The sequence below is a fragment of the Marmota marmota genome, unplaced genomic scaffold (assembly GCF_001458135.2).
Source record: "Marmota marmota marmota unplaced genomic scaffold, marMar, whole genome shotgun sequence".
Taxonomy (NCBI): Eukaryota; Metazoa; Chordata; class Mammalia; order Rodentia; family Sciuridae; genus Marmota; species Marmota marmota.
This window is the reverse complement of record NW_025999977.1, coordinates 54,699,737-54,718,258: the sequence shown is the minus strand read 5'-3', so window position 1 is coordinate 54,718,258 and position 18,522 is coordinate 54,699,737. Positions and strand designations below refer to the sequence as shown.

General features: G+C 49.2%; 1 protein-coding gene and 1 non-coding gene across 11 annotated transcripts in view; one reads left to right on the top strand and one right to left on the bottom strand.

The window, feature by feature from the left end:
• Asap2 (ArfGAP with SH3 domain, ankyrin repeat and PH domain 2) overlaps positions 1–18,522 on the top strand; it is a 130,573-nt gene that overhangs the window by 76,752 nt on the left and 35,299 nt on the right. For all 10 annotated transcript variants that reach the window (XM_048804844.1, XM_048804838.1, XM_048804843.1 and 7 more), the window contains 6 exons: positions 905–1,008; positions 1,112–1,181; positions 6,845–6,932; positions 11,185–11,233; positions 11,311–11,477; positions 13,653–13,786. In XM_048804844.1, the coding sequence (XP_048660801.1) occupies positions 905–1,008; positions 1,112–1,181; positions 6,845–6,932; positions 11,185–11,233; positions 11,311–11,477; positions 13,653–13,786 (612 nt within the window). The remainder of the gene's footprint in view (positions 1–904; positions 1,009–1,111; positions 1,182–6,844; positions 6,933–11,184; positions 11,234–11,310; positions 11,478–13,652; positions 13,787–18,522) is intronic.
• On the bottom strand, positions 1,654–1,726 carry Trnaa-ugc. The gene has a single exon. It is a non-coding gene; the product is annotated as a tRNA-Ala (tRNA).

Genomic DNA, 18,522 nt, shown 5'->3' with positions numbered 1-18,522 from the left:
CTGGCTCTCGGTCAACAGAAGCAGGCACGTCTCACATGGCCCTGCCTGGTTGGCCTGTGTATTGTCTGTCCACGTCTTGCTCCCTCTTGCTCCCTGTGCTCTGCTGGAGTTTCCAGCACGGTCCCCAAGGCCTGGGAGCTCAGCTTAGGACATCTGGTGTTACTTGTTGAACATCAGTTGTGCCCTGGTTGGGGGCTAGGTATTAGGCTTGGGCCCTGGGGATTCGCGGCTGGTCCTTGCAGAAGCTTATCTCTGAATTTGCTAGGTGCAGTGGACTTAGTCTGACTTTCAGCTGACCACATGGATGGTTTTCCTGTGATTGCACCTCCCTGTGGTCAGGGTCGGTGCTGGCTAGGTTCATTGCCGCCTGAGCCCGCTTCCTTGAGACTGACAGGTGAGGAAGGGTCCCTGCTGTTTTATCCAGGTGTTTGGTGTGTGATCTTCTTGGTCCTGACTTCATTAACTCTCTTATTGTCCAAGAAGGAAACGGGGAAGTAGCTTGTTTTAAGTGGAGGATGTTTGGCTGTTTAACTGAAAGCCCCTGCTCTCTGCGTGTCACATTGCCTTCCTTCCTGCAGCCACTCTTCCTTCCCAGGGGCCTGTGCCAGGGGCTTAAAGCTCAGGGTGAAGTGAACCTGTGTCTCCAAGTTGCTGGATCTCTCAGGGACTTTGGAAGTTCTGATTTTCGACATTTCCTTCTCCAGCCTGCTAGATGTCTGTTAGGAGTTCCTCGATATGGAGTTTATGTCCCTTTTTTGGTATGGTGCAAAGAGGGAAATTTTCTGATTTAAAACAACAACAACAACAACAAAAACCATTTAGGCATAAGTTTCCTGTGTTACTGAGTTTTAAAAATTGGGACCTGGATGGCGTATTAAAAAGCAAATTCTTGGCCTTATTTTAGGACTCACAAATTCGCCAGAGTACAGCTTACAGCTTACATCAGCCTCAGGGAAACAAAGAACATGGGACGGAGCGGAATGGCAACCTCTACAAGAAAAGCGACGGGTAGGTGAAGTGGCGTTGCTGTTGCTGGAGCGGAAACAGACGTCCGTGATCTCCTGTGTCCAAAATGTCTAAACTCTTATTGTTTTTCCCTCTTACTCATAAGGATCCGAAAAGTGTGGCAGAAAAGGAAATGCTCAGTTAAGAACGGTTTTCTGACCATATCCCATGGTACCGTAAGTATTCTCTTCTAATCCGTGGTCCACGCTGTGTGTAGTTGGGTGAAGTCTGGCTGGAGACCGTGGTGGCGCCTGGGGACACAGATGTCCTGTGTGTGATGTGGCATTGAGGCTGCGTTTGGAAAGCCGGCTGGCTCCTTGTCTGGCTCTGGGGCACCTGCTGAGCCTTCTCCACTGGGAGAAGCTTTGTTCACCTGCTTCAGAGTCAGGAGTGACTGTGAGCCAGGTGCCTTTACCTAGAAGCCTGTGACTTCTAGAAAGCATGGAGCTGCAGACGGCCCCCTCAGCTAGCCTTGACATGGAAAAACTGAAGGTCTCACTTGGGAAGATTTCTACTTTGCCATTAAGGGGAAAATGTTTCAGTGCTCAGACTCTGGGAACTAGAAATCCAAGAGAGAAGAGATTCAGTAACTTATTATAAAGGTCTCCCACACCAGCCCAATCTTACTTTACTATTCATTCATTCATTCAATGGTGCTGGGGATTGAACCCAGGGCCTTGTGCATGCAAGGCAAGCACTCTACCAACTGAGCTACATCCCCCACCCACCAGGATCAATCTTAATCAAGTTCTCTTTTCTCTTCTTTGTAATAACCCATGCAAGAAAAGCAGCCCTGCCTGTTGAGCTTTCAAGAAAACCAAACAGAATAAAATTCCACACCCGTCTATCTTTCAGAGACAGGGAACTGGACTCACAGCCATAAACAGCCCTTGGTACCATCTTCTCTTCCAAGAGGCTTTAGCATATTATCCCCTTCCTTTGGACCGGGGCTGGTGAAAACCATGTGGGCTGGTGGACACCTTTGAAAAGGTCTGGGCTGCGTTTTGTTCTTGGTTTGTGTTACTTCCCCTAAGCCAGGCCCAGCACTGAGTGCCCGGCAGCCTCAGCGGAGGGTGGAGAGGATAAATCACCCTCCATGAAGCATTTATCAAATACGCCCTTCATCTGGGTCTTCCGTCCCGCCTCCCACCGGCCCCAGTGAAAGGCAGAGCTGCACAGGAGCACAGATGAGTTTTTCAGGCCCTTAGAAAGATTGTCTGTCACTCATTGTTGGGGCCTTGAGAAGCAGCCCTTCTCAGTAATCACAAGTGAAAAACCAGCAACGCTCTGAAGGATGTCACTGAAGCAAGGATTGCTGCGGGTCCCTGGGGGGTGTGGGGGGGGTCATTCTTGCTGATTCCACAAGGGAAGGGAGAGGGAGATGAGAAGCAGCACGTGCTGGGTGTGGCCTGCAGGGATTCTGGCCCTGGGATCGACTGTGTCCCCTCCAGGCAGCTGAAGGTCGCCCCTTCCCCACAGTCCAGCGTCACTGGCATAGCCACCTCCTCACCCTGGGCCTGTGGTTCAGATCTGTGTGCTTTTCTTTCCCTACAGAGAGATGCTCGGGGGTGAGGAGAGGTGTGAGTGCTGTAGACCAAGCGGGGCAACTTTATTTAACTGTGTCTCACCTTGAAATGACAACCGCGAGGCCAGGAGCCCGCCAGCGTCCTCACTGGTCTGCGTTCATGACTCCTGCCTTTCCACCACTCGTTCTGTTGCTCAGCTCGAACAACCCTGATGTTTACCACCCTGATGCCAAAGTCGGCATAAGGCAGTTTCAACTTGGGCTCTTGCAGCTCTCAAGGCACATTTGCGTTGTTAGAATTCCCCGAGGCCCAGGGCCTCAGCCTGTACCAGTGAGTTGCTCCCCTGCCGTGACAGAGGACAGAGGAGGACAGGCCTGGCAATCCTTTGCTGGCAGCACAGTTGACTTCAAGTCACTTGGGTGCTCAAGTCCTCTCAAGATAAGAAGCCTAGTTTCCCTCATGTCTTGATGGGCCACCCCAGTTTCTGGCAGATAGTACAGTTGTACTGGCTTCTCTCGGGCCTTGACAGCTCTGCTTGTCGCACTGTGTGCACATTTAATCAGAGCTTTGCGTTTTGAGTGGAGCCCTCTCCAGAGGTGCTTCGTCCTGCTATTAGCAGCCACTTCCTGCTCCAGCTGCAGGGTTGCAGGTGGGCTGTGCCCAAGGCTGCATCTACAGAGGCTCCTGAGGACTGGCAGGACTGAGGACTGGCATCTACGTGGCTCCTGAGGACTGGCAGGACTCTGCCGGGAAAGAGGGTTGAGATGCCTCTGGGCTGGGGTTTGGTGTTGATGTGGCTTCCTGGGCAGCTTTCTTCTTTTCCTTCTCCTTCTCCTTCTCCTTCTCCTTCTTCTTCTTCTTCTTTTTGATACAATGTTTTTATTTTATTTTCTTATATTTACGTGGTGCTGGGTATTGAACCCAGTGCCTCGTGCGTGCAAGGCAAGTGCTCTACCACTGAGCCACAATCCCAACCCCTTCTTCTTCTTTTTTTTTTTTTTTAAGAGAAAATTTTATTTACTTATTTTTTTTATTCTAATTAGTTATACATGACAGCAAGAACGCATTCTGGTTCACCGTACACAAATGGAGCACAGCTTTTCATTTCTCTGGTAGTATATGAAGTAGCGTTTCACCACATGTGCAGTCATACATGTACCTAGGGTAATGATGTCCTTCTCATTCCACCGTCTTTCCTACCCCCATGTCCTCTCCCCTCCCACCCCTTCCCCAGCTTTCTTCTTTAGCAAGCACCTCCTGACTGTGTTAGTTCATTGCCAGGAGGAGAGGGCATGTTTCTGAAGACCTGAGTCGGACACGGAGGACTAAGTGTAGCACTTGGCAAACAGCCGGGAACCGGGTCTTTACGAAGTGGAAGCTCACAGGGTGTATCTGCATGTTTTGCAAACTCTTTCCAGGATGCTAGAAGCCTTCAGCAAGTGAAATGGCCGTCTGCTGTGGTGAGGCTGGGGTGAGGGTAGCACCTGGGAGGAGTTCAGTGAGAGACCCCGCTGGTGTTCCCTGGCAGCCACGGCCAGTGGTGTTTTCTGGCACTGGGAAGAAGTGATTCTTGGGATGAGACACTAGGGCCGGGTGTCTTCTTTGCCAAGTTCACCGTACTGCCCCACCATCAAGGGCTGCAGGCTGTGTTCTGCTGGAAGAATTTCTACTAGCTCTTAAAGCATCTAAAAATTTTTAAATGACTACCCCTTATGCAGGAAGAAGAATATACACTTCGTTTTTTAAAAAATATTTATTCTTAAGTTTTAGGTGGACACCATATCTTTATTTTACATTTATGTGGTGCTGAGGATCGAACCCAGTGTCTTGTGCATGTTAGGCGAGTGCTCTACCATTGAGCCACAACCCCAGCCCCATAAACTTCGTTTTTAAAAAAGCTTGACAAATGGTACAAAGTAGAATGTGTGGTTAAGATAGGAGATTCCCTAAGAATTGCACCTTTGTGGTCAGCACTGGGGCCGTGGTTTCTTTCCCTCCCCTGAGGTTTATGCTAAACCAGGCTGCTCAATCAGCGCCCGTTACCTTGTGGAGTAGATGAAACTGTCAGGTGACTGGATTGAGTGATGATACTCTCTTTCCAAATTACAGCAGGGAGGGAATTTAATGGATAGAATTTTCTTCCATAAATTTTTCTCATAGCTTTGCTGTAGCTAATGATTCATCTGAATGGACAAATAGCAAATCATTATTAATGTAAAACTGAGAACAGCTGATGTTCCTTGAGATTGCCAGCTTGCGTTTTGTGCACCCCCTCTTATGGTTGTCACTTTATTATGTGGTGACATTTGTGCCTTTATCATTATTCCTAGTTCAAATTCAGGCACTGGATTATTTTTCTATATTGTGTGGTTTCATTTGCTGTGAAGTAAGAGATCTGTCTTTGAGGTGGTTATACTGATAGAGAATAAATAACTTTTCCTATGCTCCAGGGAGAAGGGAAGAGTCAAATTTAGAGGTGGGGAGGGAGCAGTCCTTCAAACTGTGGTTCTCTCTTGCTCCAAGCAAGTCCAGGTGAGGGACTGCCTACAGTGGACACCACATCAAGGCTGGGGAGATGGCAGCTAAGCACTTGACCTAGAGCCCAGCTGTCATGTTGGAACCCTGGCTTCCCTTCTCCCAGGTGGCAGAACCCCATCAAGTGGTTTTAGGTTCTATCTTTATCTACAACATTGGAGTAGTTCTCAAAGGGCATTTAAGAAAGTTGAATGAATGAATCCATGAAAAATATTTACGACAGTGCCTGGTACATGTAAGTACGTACTAGTAATAAAGCTGAGTAAGTGTAGCTATCTCTTCTTGGTCAAATTCGTCATCTTATCCATTAAGTGCTTCTGCATTTACCAAAGGGCAGGGGCCCCTATAATGGCTCCTGTGTCTAGAAGCAACGGACACCTCAATCTGGAAGTAGCCCTGAGAACTGCACATCTCCCGTGGAGGTCAGACGGGCTGTACACCATGTTGTGGTACTCATGTTGTCAGTATGTGGGGCTCCTGCTCAACATGGTAGAAATGGATCATTTGTGTAGGTATCTGGACAAGCCAGTAATGCTATTGGTAAAGATCTAAAATTGATGGTGCTTTTACTTGGAACTGTTAAGTTTGCAAGATTAGACATCTTGAAGTCTTCTGTACTGTTTCCTGATGATCCTAGAAAGCTGTTAGGAATCTACGGACAAAAGCGAATATCCTGTGGCTAAGATCCACCCAGCAACAAACCAGGAAGCCCTAGGACAGCCCTGTTTATCTGACTTCTGTGTATCCAGACCTCAAACCCTTCACCCTGTATCAAACGCGGATCCTGCCCCTGTAGGATTGGTTCCATTTTTACGGAGGCTTCTCTACTTGCACTCTGTAGTGATCGTAGCAAGAAGCCTTTGGGCTGTGAATGCACAGGACTTCATGGCCTGCCTAGTGTGTGTCTGGATTACTCCCAAACCCACGCTGTTTATCTCAAGCCACTGGTGACCAAGGGGAGTGAGAACACGAAGGCTTGAAATCTTGAGATGTGGTATTTTGTCTTTCCTTAGGCAGCTCGGTAGGTTAGTAAGGTAAGCCCTCTCCAATTTGGAGATTTTTCCAAGGTCTGAAGACATTTTACCAATCAGAATTTTTGTTTTCTGAAATTCTCTTCTTATCGTCTCCCCTTGCTTTTTGGAGAAAGTGTGATTTTTCTTGAAACTAGTAAAACAGCCATTATTGACATAGCTCTGGAGAAGGTGTACTTTGATCTCTTTGGGGTCATGAGTGTGAATAAAGCATGTTTTGTTGAAACTCCAGGGATAGTGATGGTTGAGGATGGTCAATCTTATCTCCTGTCACTTAAGAAAGCAGGGGAAATCGTCTCTGTGATTTTCATGCTGAGATCACTTTTCCCAGAGATGAGGTTTTCACTCACAAAAACACTTTTAAGAACACTGGAAATTGAGCTAGGTACCTGGGTCCCCTCCACACCATCTGGGCCACCTGTAAGAAACAGAACCCAGTGTTTGGGGGCTTCAACCCTGGAGTTTTGGGGGCTCAAGGAGCCCATGGTCCCAGCCTCAAGCTTGTCACTACTCTGCCCCTTGTGCCGGCAGGCTGTGTAGACCACCAGTGAGCCCTGGCAGGGAAGACAGTGGTCCTTGTGTGGGGCTGAAGTCTCAGTCCTGCTGCCCCTGTTGAAGACTGCCTCTGAGCGTTGTCCCTGCAGACTGTTAAAACTGCTCGCTCCTGCTGAGTGTCCGTGAGCAGCGAGGCAGATGGTGACCTGTTCCTTCCCGCTCACGCCTTGTTTTTCGTTTGTTTTTAATCAGGCTAACCGGCCTCCTGCAAAGCTCAACCTGTTAACCTGCCAAGTGAAGACCAACCCCGAGGAGAAGAAATGCTTTGACCTTATCTCACGTAAGCGCGTCCTGAGGTGCCGGGCCCTGGAGATCTTACTTTAAACGCCTTTCCAGGGCGTCAGTCCCATGTCAAACCCTGCATTTTGAAGAATTGATGTTGGAAGAGAAATGCCCCTGTTTGGCGTGGTTGGTCTGTTCTGTCTCCCTGTTCGTGGTTGCTGGCTTCCCAGTCTCTCCTGCCTAGGGTCAGACTCTGAGGGCTCGGAAACCCAGAGGCAGCCTCTCAGCTCTCCACGCCTCCGCTCTCCTGTTTGTAAATAGGAGGTTGCATTGGCGATGCCCCAGATCTAAAGTTCTGCACCTTTTAATTTTTCCCCTCAAAGGACAGTTTTGTTGTTGAGAGCTGCCTTGGTTTATTTGCATCATGTTAGAAATGCTGTAAACGAAAAAGTCTCTTCAGCAGAGCCCTTGGAACTTTAGTCTTGGACATTGTTAATCTTCCCCACAAGGGAACTGGTCTTTCTGCTTCTGGGTGCTTTTCTTCTTTGTGGAGCACGCAGGAGTCCCCACAGAACTGTCCGTTATGGTGAATGTCTACCAGCACCCAAAAGAGAAGGGTTCATGATGTCTTGAAGAAAACGTGATAAGCCTCTTGTCCTTGGTTGTTCAAAGTGGCAGGGTTACATTTCAGGGAGGGAAGGTCCAGTCTCCCCTTCAAAGATGTGGCCACAGGGGCTTTGACCCACATCGTGGGCCTGTGCATTGTGGGAAGGCACGCTGTGCTGCCCACCCCAGGGTCCAGCAGGAGAGCTGCTGGTCAGCCTGCCGACTTGCACTGTGAGGTCCAGGGACTCAGTCATGTGATCAGATGTTCATAGCAGACTCAAGAGATGATTGCTGCCGTCTCTACTGTGTCTGCTCATCTCCCCACTGTGTCCCTTCTCAACCCAGGGTCTTGGAGGTGTGAGCAGTGTGATCCAGGCACTGGACTGGTTTGTAGAATACAAGGGAACCTTATTTTGCTTTTGAGCCCCCACCCCATCCATAGATTCCCTTATCTCTGCCACAAAGCTTTCTCCGGGATCCTTCATCCACTTACAGTGTTGTGAAATGCTGAGCATTGACCACAGTTTTTAATTTTTTTTAAATATATATTTTTTAGTTGTAATTGGACACAATACATTTATTTTATTTATTTATTTTTATGTGATGCTGAGGATCAAACCCAGGGCCTCACATGTGCTAGGGGAGTGCTCTACCGCTGAGCCACAACCTTGACCACAGTTTTATTTGTGATCATTGCTGGGTCACACTAGTTGCTATGACCGGATGTCTGCTAGTGTCTGGGGAATATTCAGAGGTTTTCCACATTCTGAAATTGTAGCCAATTGAAAGCTATGCACTACCCTAGTAGCAAAAGTGCCCTTTGGTAACACATTAGCACTTGGTAGCCCATTGAGCTTGGCTCACACAGAGGTAGATGTAGCACTGCCTCATCTATCCCCAGTCACCAGCAGCACAACTGGTGGGACCCCAGCAAATGCCACACGTGCAGAAGCAGTTACTGCAGAGCCTGCCCTGGCCCTCAACACACCAGGCACCAGGAGGGTCAGAGCCTGATAGCCCCCCACCAGGCATGGAGGGAGGTGAGCCTGCCTGCGTCTGGTTACACCCATATTTACGCAGATCCTGTCATGTCTGCTGTGGCCTGAAGCCTGATGACTGTGTGACGGTCCTCTGTGGGCTGCAGAGGGCTGAGTCCGGCTGGAGGTGCTGCTGTGAGCTTGCCCATGGTCGTCCTTGAGAGTGCCCTCATTCCCCTCCCTGCTTGTCCCCAGGGGGTAAAATGATTTCAGTCCTTCTCATTTTTCATCCCTAGTTATTTTTCCAAATGTCCCATTCCCCTCCGAGTGTCATAGAGGAAATGCTTTGTGTGGTGCCCTGTAGGCTTGGGTTCTTTAGACGTGAAAACCAGCCCAGCTCCAGGGCATCATCAAGGGAGACGTGCACAGCGGTCAGGGGCCTGATGTGAGCATCCCGAGAAGTGGGGACCTGGGCAGGACCCTGTTCTCTTGAGGCCTCCTCTGCCCCCTGACCTGGCTAGTGGGATGAGGGTCACCAGGTGCTTTTGTGCTCTCCACACAGTTGGGCAGTTGGGAAATGAGCAAGCCACACAGCAGGGAGTGAGGACGTGTTCTGGTGTGGATCTGTCAGCACCCAGAGTCGCCCCTTCCCCATCCTCCCCTGCAGAAGGCCAGCAGACTGACTGGCTACCTTCAGGTAGTGCCTGCAAGATCCTCCTTGTCCACTCTGCCCCAGCCAGGGACCTCCCATGCTGGTCCAGAGGTCAGCAGGCACAGCTCCTCCAGGAGGACGCATCTGCGGCAAGGCCAGCCTTGGAAGCTCGCCTAACTTCTTGCCGTCAGACTGACCACCCTTTGCAAAGTCAAGGGCTGAGTCATTTTCCTTGACCCACATAACCAGCCCAGGTGGGTGGAGGGGACCCAGCTTTCCATGTGATATTTGGAGGTGGAACCTGGGCCAGAAGCAGCCCCACGGGCCACCACCATCACTCTGTTGTCCCGTGGCTCCTGCTGCTCCTCTTTCCGTGGTGGAGCTGCTGGAAACCAGGCTGTGGCTCCAGTGTGTCTGGAGGATCTGCAGCGGGGATGCTTGTTTGGAGCTTTTCACAGTTTGCCTCCTGCAAACACTAGAGAGCAGCGTCTGTCCTGGGTGTACCGGAGCTGGTCCTGCCTGACGGTGAAGTAGTTCAGGGTGAGCCACAGTACTGGTGTCACCTGCAGAGCCACAGCTTCCTGGGAATTCTGAGACTTGCGTGGCAAGGCCTTTGGAGTGGCTGGAGCGGTGGCTCTGTCCCCTCTTGCCTGTTTCTCTCAACACTTGAGCGTGGCTCAGCCCCCATCAGCTGCATCCCAGAATCAAGTTCATTTTTCTAAACTTGAAACAGATCAGTTGAACCTTGTTCCTTTCCTCAGAAACCAGTGGGACAGAGAAAAAGTTCCATTCCCCCTGGCGTTAAAAGAAACAAAAAGATGGCCTGGTCGAGTGGGAAGTGGGTGGGGCCGGGAGGCAGGCTGGCTACGCTGGCTACGCTGGTTTCTGCCTCTTAACCTCTCTGGGCCTCAGCCCCCTCCCAGACACCCTGCCAGGGGTTGTTCAGGGGACCAGAGGACTTTCAGGAGTAAAAACCTTCCTGGAATTTGGCATGTCTGCTCACTTTTGGGTTCTAGATGTTTATTGTGGGTCCTCAAGAACAGTCACTACTTGTCACCATTCTGTCATCCACCTGCTGTCATCCCCCACTTTTTCAGATTTAATTCTGTTCTACTTTGCTTTTGGAACCTGGTGCATATCCCTGTCCCAGTGGCCTCACTGTACCCATCACAGTAGAATTGTCCAGAAGGGCATAGTTGGCGTTCTCAGCCGTATGTAGTATTGTGAAAACCAGGAAATTAACATTGACTCGATGCTGTTCACTGGAAATCTCACCCATTTTCTACTAAAACGACCTGGTCCTGCCCCAGGATCCCCTCCAGGACCCCACCTTGCCTTTGGTTTTCTGCCACCGGGACCCCAGACTTCCCTTCCCTTTTGTGTCCTTGGTGTGTGTTGGGGAATATTGATCAGTTTGTTGTCAGATGTCCTCTTGGGTTTCTCTGATGTTTTCTCACAACTGAGCCGAGGTTAAGTGTTTTTGGCAAGAATAGCACAAAGTGAAGCTGTCACCTCACACGCCCCCGCCTGTGCATACAGAGGGCCAGCAGCCCAGCAAAACACTTATAAACCACTGCTGACGCCAGCTGCCCATCTTGTCTACAACCATTATTTACAGTGACTTATTGCCTTAGCTCTTTGTAACTCAGGACTCCCAGACCAGGTAATTCTTAGAATTTCTCACACAGTACTCATCTTTTTATTTTTATTTATTTATTTATTTTAAGAAAACTAGAAAACTTCCAAGGCATTCTCTTTAGAAAAATCTTTTGTTTTTCAAAAGGCTTCCACAGTTACTTTTGGGGCCACCTCTGCAGTGATTTTAACAAATCAAGGTTCTGAAGGGATAGTGATGGTTTCTGTTCAGTTTCTGGAAGCTGCAGCTTTTAGACTTGAGGGGTGGGGGATAGGGCAGGATTATTAATTTCCATTACAAAGTCACCATTACTGAGCGGGGGCAGAGGGAGTGCTTAATTTTATAGAGAGCTAAGATTATTCCTGAGGTTAATTATCGGCCGCTTTCTTTCGGAGTTGGGTATGGATTGCTGACTGACGCGCTTCTTCCTGCTGTGCAGATGACAGGACCTACCACTTCCAAGCAGAAGACGAGCAGGAGTGCCAGATGTAAGTCACTCGGAAGCGAGGCTGGGGCAGACCCTGCAGCCGTCCTGGGGCGTGACTCTCTGCTCTTGTCTGTCTAGATGGATGTCTGTGTTGCAGAACAGCAAGGAGGAGGCTCTCAACAATGCCTTTAAGGGCGACGACAACACTGGGGAAAACAACATCGTCCAGGAGCTGACCAAGGAGATCATCTCAGAGGTGCAGAAGATGACGGGCAACGACGTGTGCTGTGACTGCGGGGCCCCAGGTGATCCAGGGCCCCACACAGTCCTGGGCGCCAGGACATTCAAATCCCATTCCAATTCACAGAATCCATTCATTGATTTTCACTTTCGTTTCAAACATAAAATCAAGTGCAGCTCAGCCTGAGTTCATCCCATTACACAAATGCTTAATGAACTGTGTGCAGGCCGCGGTGGGGCAGGGGTGGGAGAGGCCGCAGAGCAGCCCTGAGTGACGGCGGCCTGGTGGAGATGAAAAGATTGCCATGCTTTTTGAGAAATAAAAACTGAAGGGCGTAGCAAGGGTGAAATCAAGGCCATCCTGTCTGGTAAGACTGAGAGGCTGCTGACACGCAGTGTGGGCCTCTACCCAGGATTGCCTCAGCACGCCTTTGTCCTGAACCTTCAGAGGAACTGTCTGTCGCTGTCTAGCTCTGTTCCTGGAAGAGCCGAGCTTCTGGGGAATGTCAGTTTTCCTTTCTGTAAAACGAAGGAACAGGTCCTTCTGCCTGTCACACTCTGGGACACAAGATGCTTATGTTTGCATTTTGACAAAGCAAATCAGTGGCTTCATTTTAATGGATATACATTTTTTACAACTAGTATTTTTAAATGTTTGAGCAGTTGACTTGTTTTAATTAGAATGGAAGATGCTGGGGGATCAGGCCACTACTCATAGGCTTTTCTGAATATTTGCAAAATGGGAAAGATTGTGACTTAGCTAGAATGGTCAGCAACCTTTTCATCCTTCTAATTCTATGACCATTTTTATTTGAAAACACGACTAAGACAGGGCAAGGTGGTGCACACCTGTGATCCCAGCTACTCAGGAGTCTGAGACAGGAGGATTACAAGTTTGAGGACAGCCTAGTGAGACCCTGTTTCAAAATTAAATTTTAAAAAGGGCTGAGGATATAGCTCAGTGGTAGAATGCCCTGGGTTCAACCCCTAGTACTGCAGTCAAAACCCACAACAATGAGGAGTACCATCAGGTTCCTATTTTTCTGAAGGCTATCTTTGGTTTTGGACTCCTTAAAAAAGATCTTTTTGACAGGAGATGAGGTAGGGAGAGATAAGAAGTGAATTCTGCACTTTCTTGATAAGGATAAGATAAGGATAGTGAAACACTTTCATAAAGAAGTTAAAGCTGCATTGTTTTAAAATATTAAGGCACCATAGATGGTGTAAAAACTTGATAAGCATCGTCTAATGCATGCCTGTCACTGCCCAGAGCTCAGTGCACAAAGCAGAAGAGGCCTAGTGCACACACAGATACCCAGGAGTATTTCCTGATGTGGATAAACGGTTTATAATTTGAACATTTAAAAAATAACTTCACAATTACTTAGTGACCAAGATTGTGTTTACGTGCTGTGAATTTCAAAGGGGCAGCAAGCAATTCTAAGAATCAACCTCATGGACATGATAATGTGCTTAAGTACACCTCAGTTTAATTCATTTTACTGTTTTGTAAATTTAGCACATAGTAGGGTGTTTCAGTGAGGAGTAAACATGCCATGTGGGGAAGATGTGGTTTGAGCTCAGGCACGTGCAGGACTGCAGCCTGCTGCGTACCTGCTAGCAACTTTGGTCTAAGAATTGTGCTGTCTGGTCTGCACAGGGAATCACTATCCTGGTCCTCTCTTGCGTTAAATGAGATATGGTATAAAAGTGCTCTGACTTCTGAAGCTCTTAGAATGGACGCTATTGCTGCTACTACTAAAGCGCTGAACCCAGCGTATCATAAGGGGCTGGTTGTTCTGTTACTAGCATCCGTGGTGTGGATGTGCTGGGTCCGTTCCCTTATAGTACTAGGCTTTGGTGGGTCATGTCTGCTCTTGCTCTGTCCTGCCTGTCTGACTAGGTGGGTGATGGCACAGTCTGTGTTCAGGACCCATCCTGGAGGAGCCCAGAGTCTCCTGAGAGCACTGTGCCCTACGTATTTTCATACTCACACAACACCTGTCACTTAAATGAGTGGAAGGATGGGGAGGTGGAGGAAGAGGGAAGAGAAAGGAGTACAGACGTGTCCCTACCTATGGATGGCTTGTTAACTAGTGGTATTAATCAAGGATTCCATTTGCGTCAAGATCAGGAAGTACTCAGATTCAAAGCCCCGACTCAGTAACCAGCGGGAAAGCAGTTCTGTCTTCTGCCCTCTTCCAACCAGTCGCTTAAATTTGTCTTATTCTCTTTGGCAGATCCTACGTGGCTTTCCACCAACCTGGGCATTCTGACCTGCATCGAGTGTTCTGGAATCCACCGCGAGCTGGGAGTCCACTACTCCAGGATGCAGTCCCTGACCTTAGATGTACTGGGAACATCGGAGCTGCTGGTAATTTCTAAATGCTCATTTTGGGGTTGGAACTAAATGAGCAGAAATCTCAGTTTTTACTTTGGCATTCAGATCCACTTGGGTTTCTTGAAATTTCAGTGGGCTGGTAGTTGTTACCTTGGGAGATGGATTTGGGTAATTAGAACCTCCTTCTCAGCTCTAGCAGGTGAGGGTACTTGCTGTCAGTATCGAGATGGAAGATTCTGCCCAAGTAGCCTGGATGTAGCATGGTCCATTTCACCCTGTCCATGAATTGGACTCGGAACCCGAGGCCTGAAGACGGAGAAGGGTTATTCTCCCTGAGTCATCAGCCGGTTTCTGATAGGGCTGTGTTTGCTTCTTACCTCAGGCCTCTAGTGGGCTTCTCCCTGGCCCACACTGTCCCTCTCAGGAGAGAGACTAATCTTTGTTGCCATTAGAAAAGTCTTTCCCTCTTGGTTCAGTGACAGCCCAAAGCCTCATGGCAGATGAGGAAAGGAAGCGTTTTCTGTGGGAGCTCCAGGGCACTGAGGCGGCAGCCCCCTGAGCCAGGAGGTGGATCGGCTACGTGCTCTGGACGCCTAAAACGTGCGCTTCCGTGAGCTGTTTGCACGTCCACGATTGCCTGTGACAAGCAGCGCCTGAAGTGCTGTCTGAGGCCTCTGGGCTTAATGGCTACTGACTGCCTTGATTTTAGTGTCAAGAGTAGTATTCCGGACAGAAGATCAATTACCCTGTCGGTGTTCCTCTTGTGGGGCCATAAATCCTCTTGATGACCACTGTGGGTCCAGTGTGTCTGGACTTCTGATACCCTCTGGGCCACCTTGTGGGACACTTGCACTTTCCCCAGGAATTTCTTCATGGTGCTGGAAGAGCACATTTGGGGGACGCTAGAGTGGGCCCCGTAGCCTCGATAGTAGCGCCCTGTTACTTGGAGGTTAAGGCTGAGCCAGACTCATGGGACCCCAGCAGTGCCCTCTTGGAGACATGCTGGGGTTCTTTGATGTGCTGTGTGCATGGCCTGCATCTTGGGGATGTGCATGTATGCTTGCATTATCTAAGGAGTAAACAATGACGTCCTAGATTTGAGGTTGTCAAAGCACGTTTTCAAAGAAGCACAGAGTGTCTCAGTGATGAACTGCGGCAGTTCTGCTTTCGCTGATTCGCTACAGCAGAGGGAAGCACTGAGCAGCTTATGAGGAGGTGACTGCCTGTTTTACACCAGGTGCTCGGCAGGGCACTTACGCTGTTGCTCGTTTGGTTTCTACAACAGCCTGCTGACCTGGCATGGTATCCCACCTTACTGAGGAGGAAGCTGGGACTCAGAATGTTTCAGTATGCCCAGGGTTACGTACCTGCTAAGGGGGCACCCTAGAGCATCCCCCCATCTGACTCTAGAGCCCACACTCTTCAGTTTTGAGGAACTGGGTTATTACTGGCCTTTGTGGTGGGTGGTCCTGCCATGCAGTGAGATGTGAGCCTCACTACTGTCCCTCCACCACCAGCCTCAGGAAGGCTCTATAGCTGGCTGGGGAGAAGGACACTGATCTGTGGCTGCCTGTTCCCAGGGTGTGGGATGCTCCCGCCGTGGCCAGTTTTACGCTGCCCACGTGAATTATCAGATGTGCAGGTTCTGTTACCCATGAAGAGGAAAACACCAACGAAGATTGAAAGGAATGTGTTTTCCTTTTGTTGAAATGACAAAGTGACCCCTGATCCCTGATTTTGGGTCTGTCTTTCGAGTCTGTAAACCTGGGTCGTAGGGCAGTGGCGCAGGGTCTTTGGTTGGCTTGTTCCTCACAGTATGTTTTCCTGGGCATCAGCATTGGCTCAGCCTGCTGGTGGAGGTGAGTGGGTGTGGCCTGGACAAGCTATCTCAGAGGAGTTTTTAGGGAAACAGCAGTATAGACCACAACTCAGAGGGATGTGCCATGGCAGGAGAGGGATTTTATTAAATTTGTTGTTTTAGTATGGATTTACGGTGTGTGACCATGATGTTTTCATACATTATGCACGTGGGGATGGTTAAATCAAACTGGTTAACATATCACCATTTTTTGTGATAAGAACATAAAACCTCCTCTGAGAAACTTACAAGTATCTTTTATTAGCAGCTATAGTTCCTGTGATCTGCCTTAGATCTTCAGAATTCACCCTGATTAACTGAAATTTGATATCCTTTGTCCAGTTATCCTCCACCCCACTCCCTGGTAGCCAGCGTTCTACTACTTGCTTCTGGAACTTTGATCCGAGTGAGAATGTGGTGTGTCTTTCTGTGCCCAGCTTATTTCACTTGACATGATGTCTTTCGGGTTCATCCATGTGGTTGCAAACGACAGCTTTTTCAAGACTGAATGGTATTCCATTGTAGATATCCGTACCCGCTTCTCCTTACCCGTTTATCCATTGGTGGACACTTGAGTGGATTCCGTATCTTTGCTGTTGTGAGGCTGCTGCGGTGTGGGCATCTCTTTGACGTGCTGGTTTCATTTCCTTTGAATACACACAGACATCTCCATCCTCCGGTGCTGGTCTTGCTGGAACGTCGGCAGGCCTACTTTAGTTTTCCCGGGACCTCTGTGTGCTTCCCCACGGTGGCTGTGCTAATCCACATTCCCACCAGCAGTGTGCAGGGAATGTGCACTGACACGTTCCTCCGCGTTCTCACTGACACTTGTTAACTTTTGTCTTTTTTTTTTTTTGGCACAGTGCTGGGTGTGGAGCGAGGGCCTTGCACGTGCTAGGCAAGTGCTCCACCACCGAGCCACACCCCAGCCTGACTTCTGTCTTTTTGATAAAAGCCATTCTGATAAGTTCGAGGTGTTGGTGGTGGTGGTTAAATTCGCAATTCCCTGGTAATCAGTGATGCTGAGCACTCCAGCCTGTGCCTGTTGCCCATTTGTAGGTCTTCTTTTTGAGAAATGCCTATTTTGGTCCTTTGGCTATTTGTTTTTCTTGATATTGAGTTTTTTCAGTTCTTTATATATTTTGGATATTATCTCCTTGTCAGATGTGTGTATTTGCAAATATTCCCTCCCGTTCTACAGGTTGTCTTTTTACAGGTTGTTTTCTTGGGTGTGAAGAAGCTTCTTAATATGATGCAGTGCCATTTATCTATTTTAGCTTTTGTTGGCAAGGAGAGGTTTTTAAATGGCCTGAGAGAGACAGCAGGTGCTCAGCAGATGTGACCTGGCAGCAGGTGCTGAGCTTGGCATGGCCCTGACTGCAGCTGCATGGGGGGGGCATGGCCTGGCAGCAGGTGGTGAGAGTGGTCTGACAGCAGGTGTGGGGGGGTGTGACCTGGTAGCAGGTGGTGAGTGGGCGTGGCCTGGCAGGAGGTGCTGAGAGGGGTGTGGCCTGGCAGCAGGTACTTAGTGGGTGTGGCCTGCCAGCAGATGCTGAGTAGGGTGTGGCCTGGCAGCAGGTGCTGAGTGGGGCATGGCCTGGCAGCAGGTGCCGAGTGGGGCCTGGCCCAGCTGCATTCTCCTTTTCCGTCTGGCATCCTGTCCCTAAACAGGTGCTCATCCACTAGAGTGTCACCCTGTCCTCCCACACGGTGTTTCACTTAATTCTGTGAGTTATTCTCTGGCCTCGGGTTTGCAGGCCCTGCCGCTGCACACCGTGTGGTGCGTCTCCCTCCTGAACTGCAGTTGTTTGAAAGCACGCTTGCTTTCCTTGTTAAATGGATGAACTTGAGCAGCATCCATGGAGGTGGCTGGTCAGTAATAATCTTCTTTTTACTTGCTTTTGGAGCTTGAGTAACTGAAGTATTAATTGATTAGTTCCTAAGATTTTAGCACACTTGAGCTTAATAGGCTTAGATTCTCAACAAACCTGCTTTCAGAAAACCTTCAAGTAAGCTGAGATTTTTAAAAGATAAATTTCCTCCTAAGTGTAAAACATCATGATTTCAGCATTTTTTCAAGTCATAGAGAATCATCGTCACTGGTACTGGCATATTACTATGCTCCATTTCACTATCATAAGTGAAGTTAGTAAAGGAAACCTTGGGCTGGGACACAGCTCAGGGCAGAGCGCTTGCCCAGCATGTGCAGGACTGGGCTCATCCCCAGCACCATACTGGATGAATAATGGGCCTGGATGTTTTCAGGTGAAGTTAATAGTCTCCCATTAGTTGAAGACCAAGCATCAGGAACCGTAGGAGCAGCTGTGAGTGGACTCAGCTCTGCCTCTTGCCCGTCTTGTAAGGCCGTCAGACACTCACACAGGTCAGCCCACAGCCTGGCCTGGAGCAGTGTGTGGAGTGGGAGGGCAAAGCCCCACCACGCCAGGGCTTTTTCACCTCACCACTGCTGTCTCTGTGACTGAAATAAGCCCCTCTGCATCCTAAAAGCAGTGGCTTAGGGTTCATGAGAAACTGACCACCAACTGCCATTTATTGAATAACATGTTGTGGGCACTCTGTATTCTGTCTGAGAACTCTGAAAACTGGGGCCCGCACTTGCACATGGGTCACTGGGCTCCAGAGCCTGTGTCCAACCTTCTTCATGAGTCACAGCTCTGAACCTTGCATGGCCGGAGCCCTGCATACAACATTGAGCACCCAAATTGTGTGCTTTGTCAGAAATATCAAAGAGAAATAGCTTGTGGGCTTGCTTGCTGCACCCCGGAGTGTCCTCTGTGCCCACCCTGGGAGAGGCACTGTGCATACTTAGTGCACATCTCGTCTCCTGCCTGGGCTACCAGGCATGTGTGTGTGTCAGAGTGTGTCATCCTCTCCAACCTCCACCCCCCCC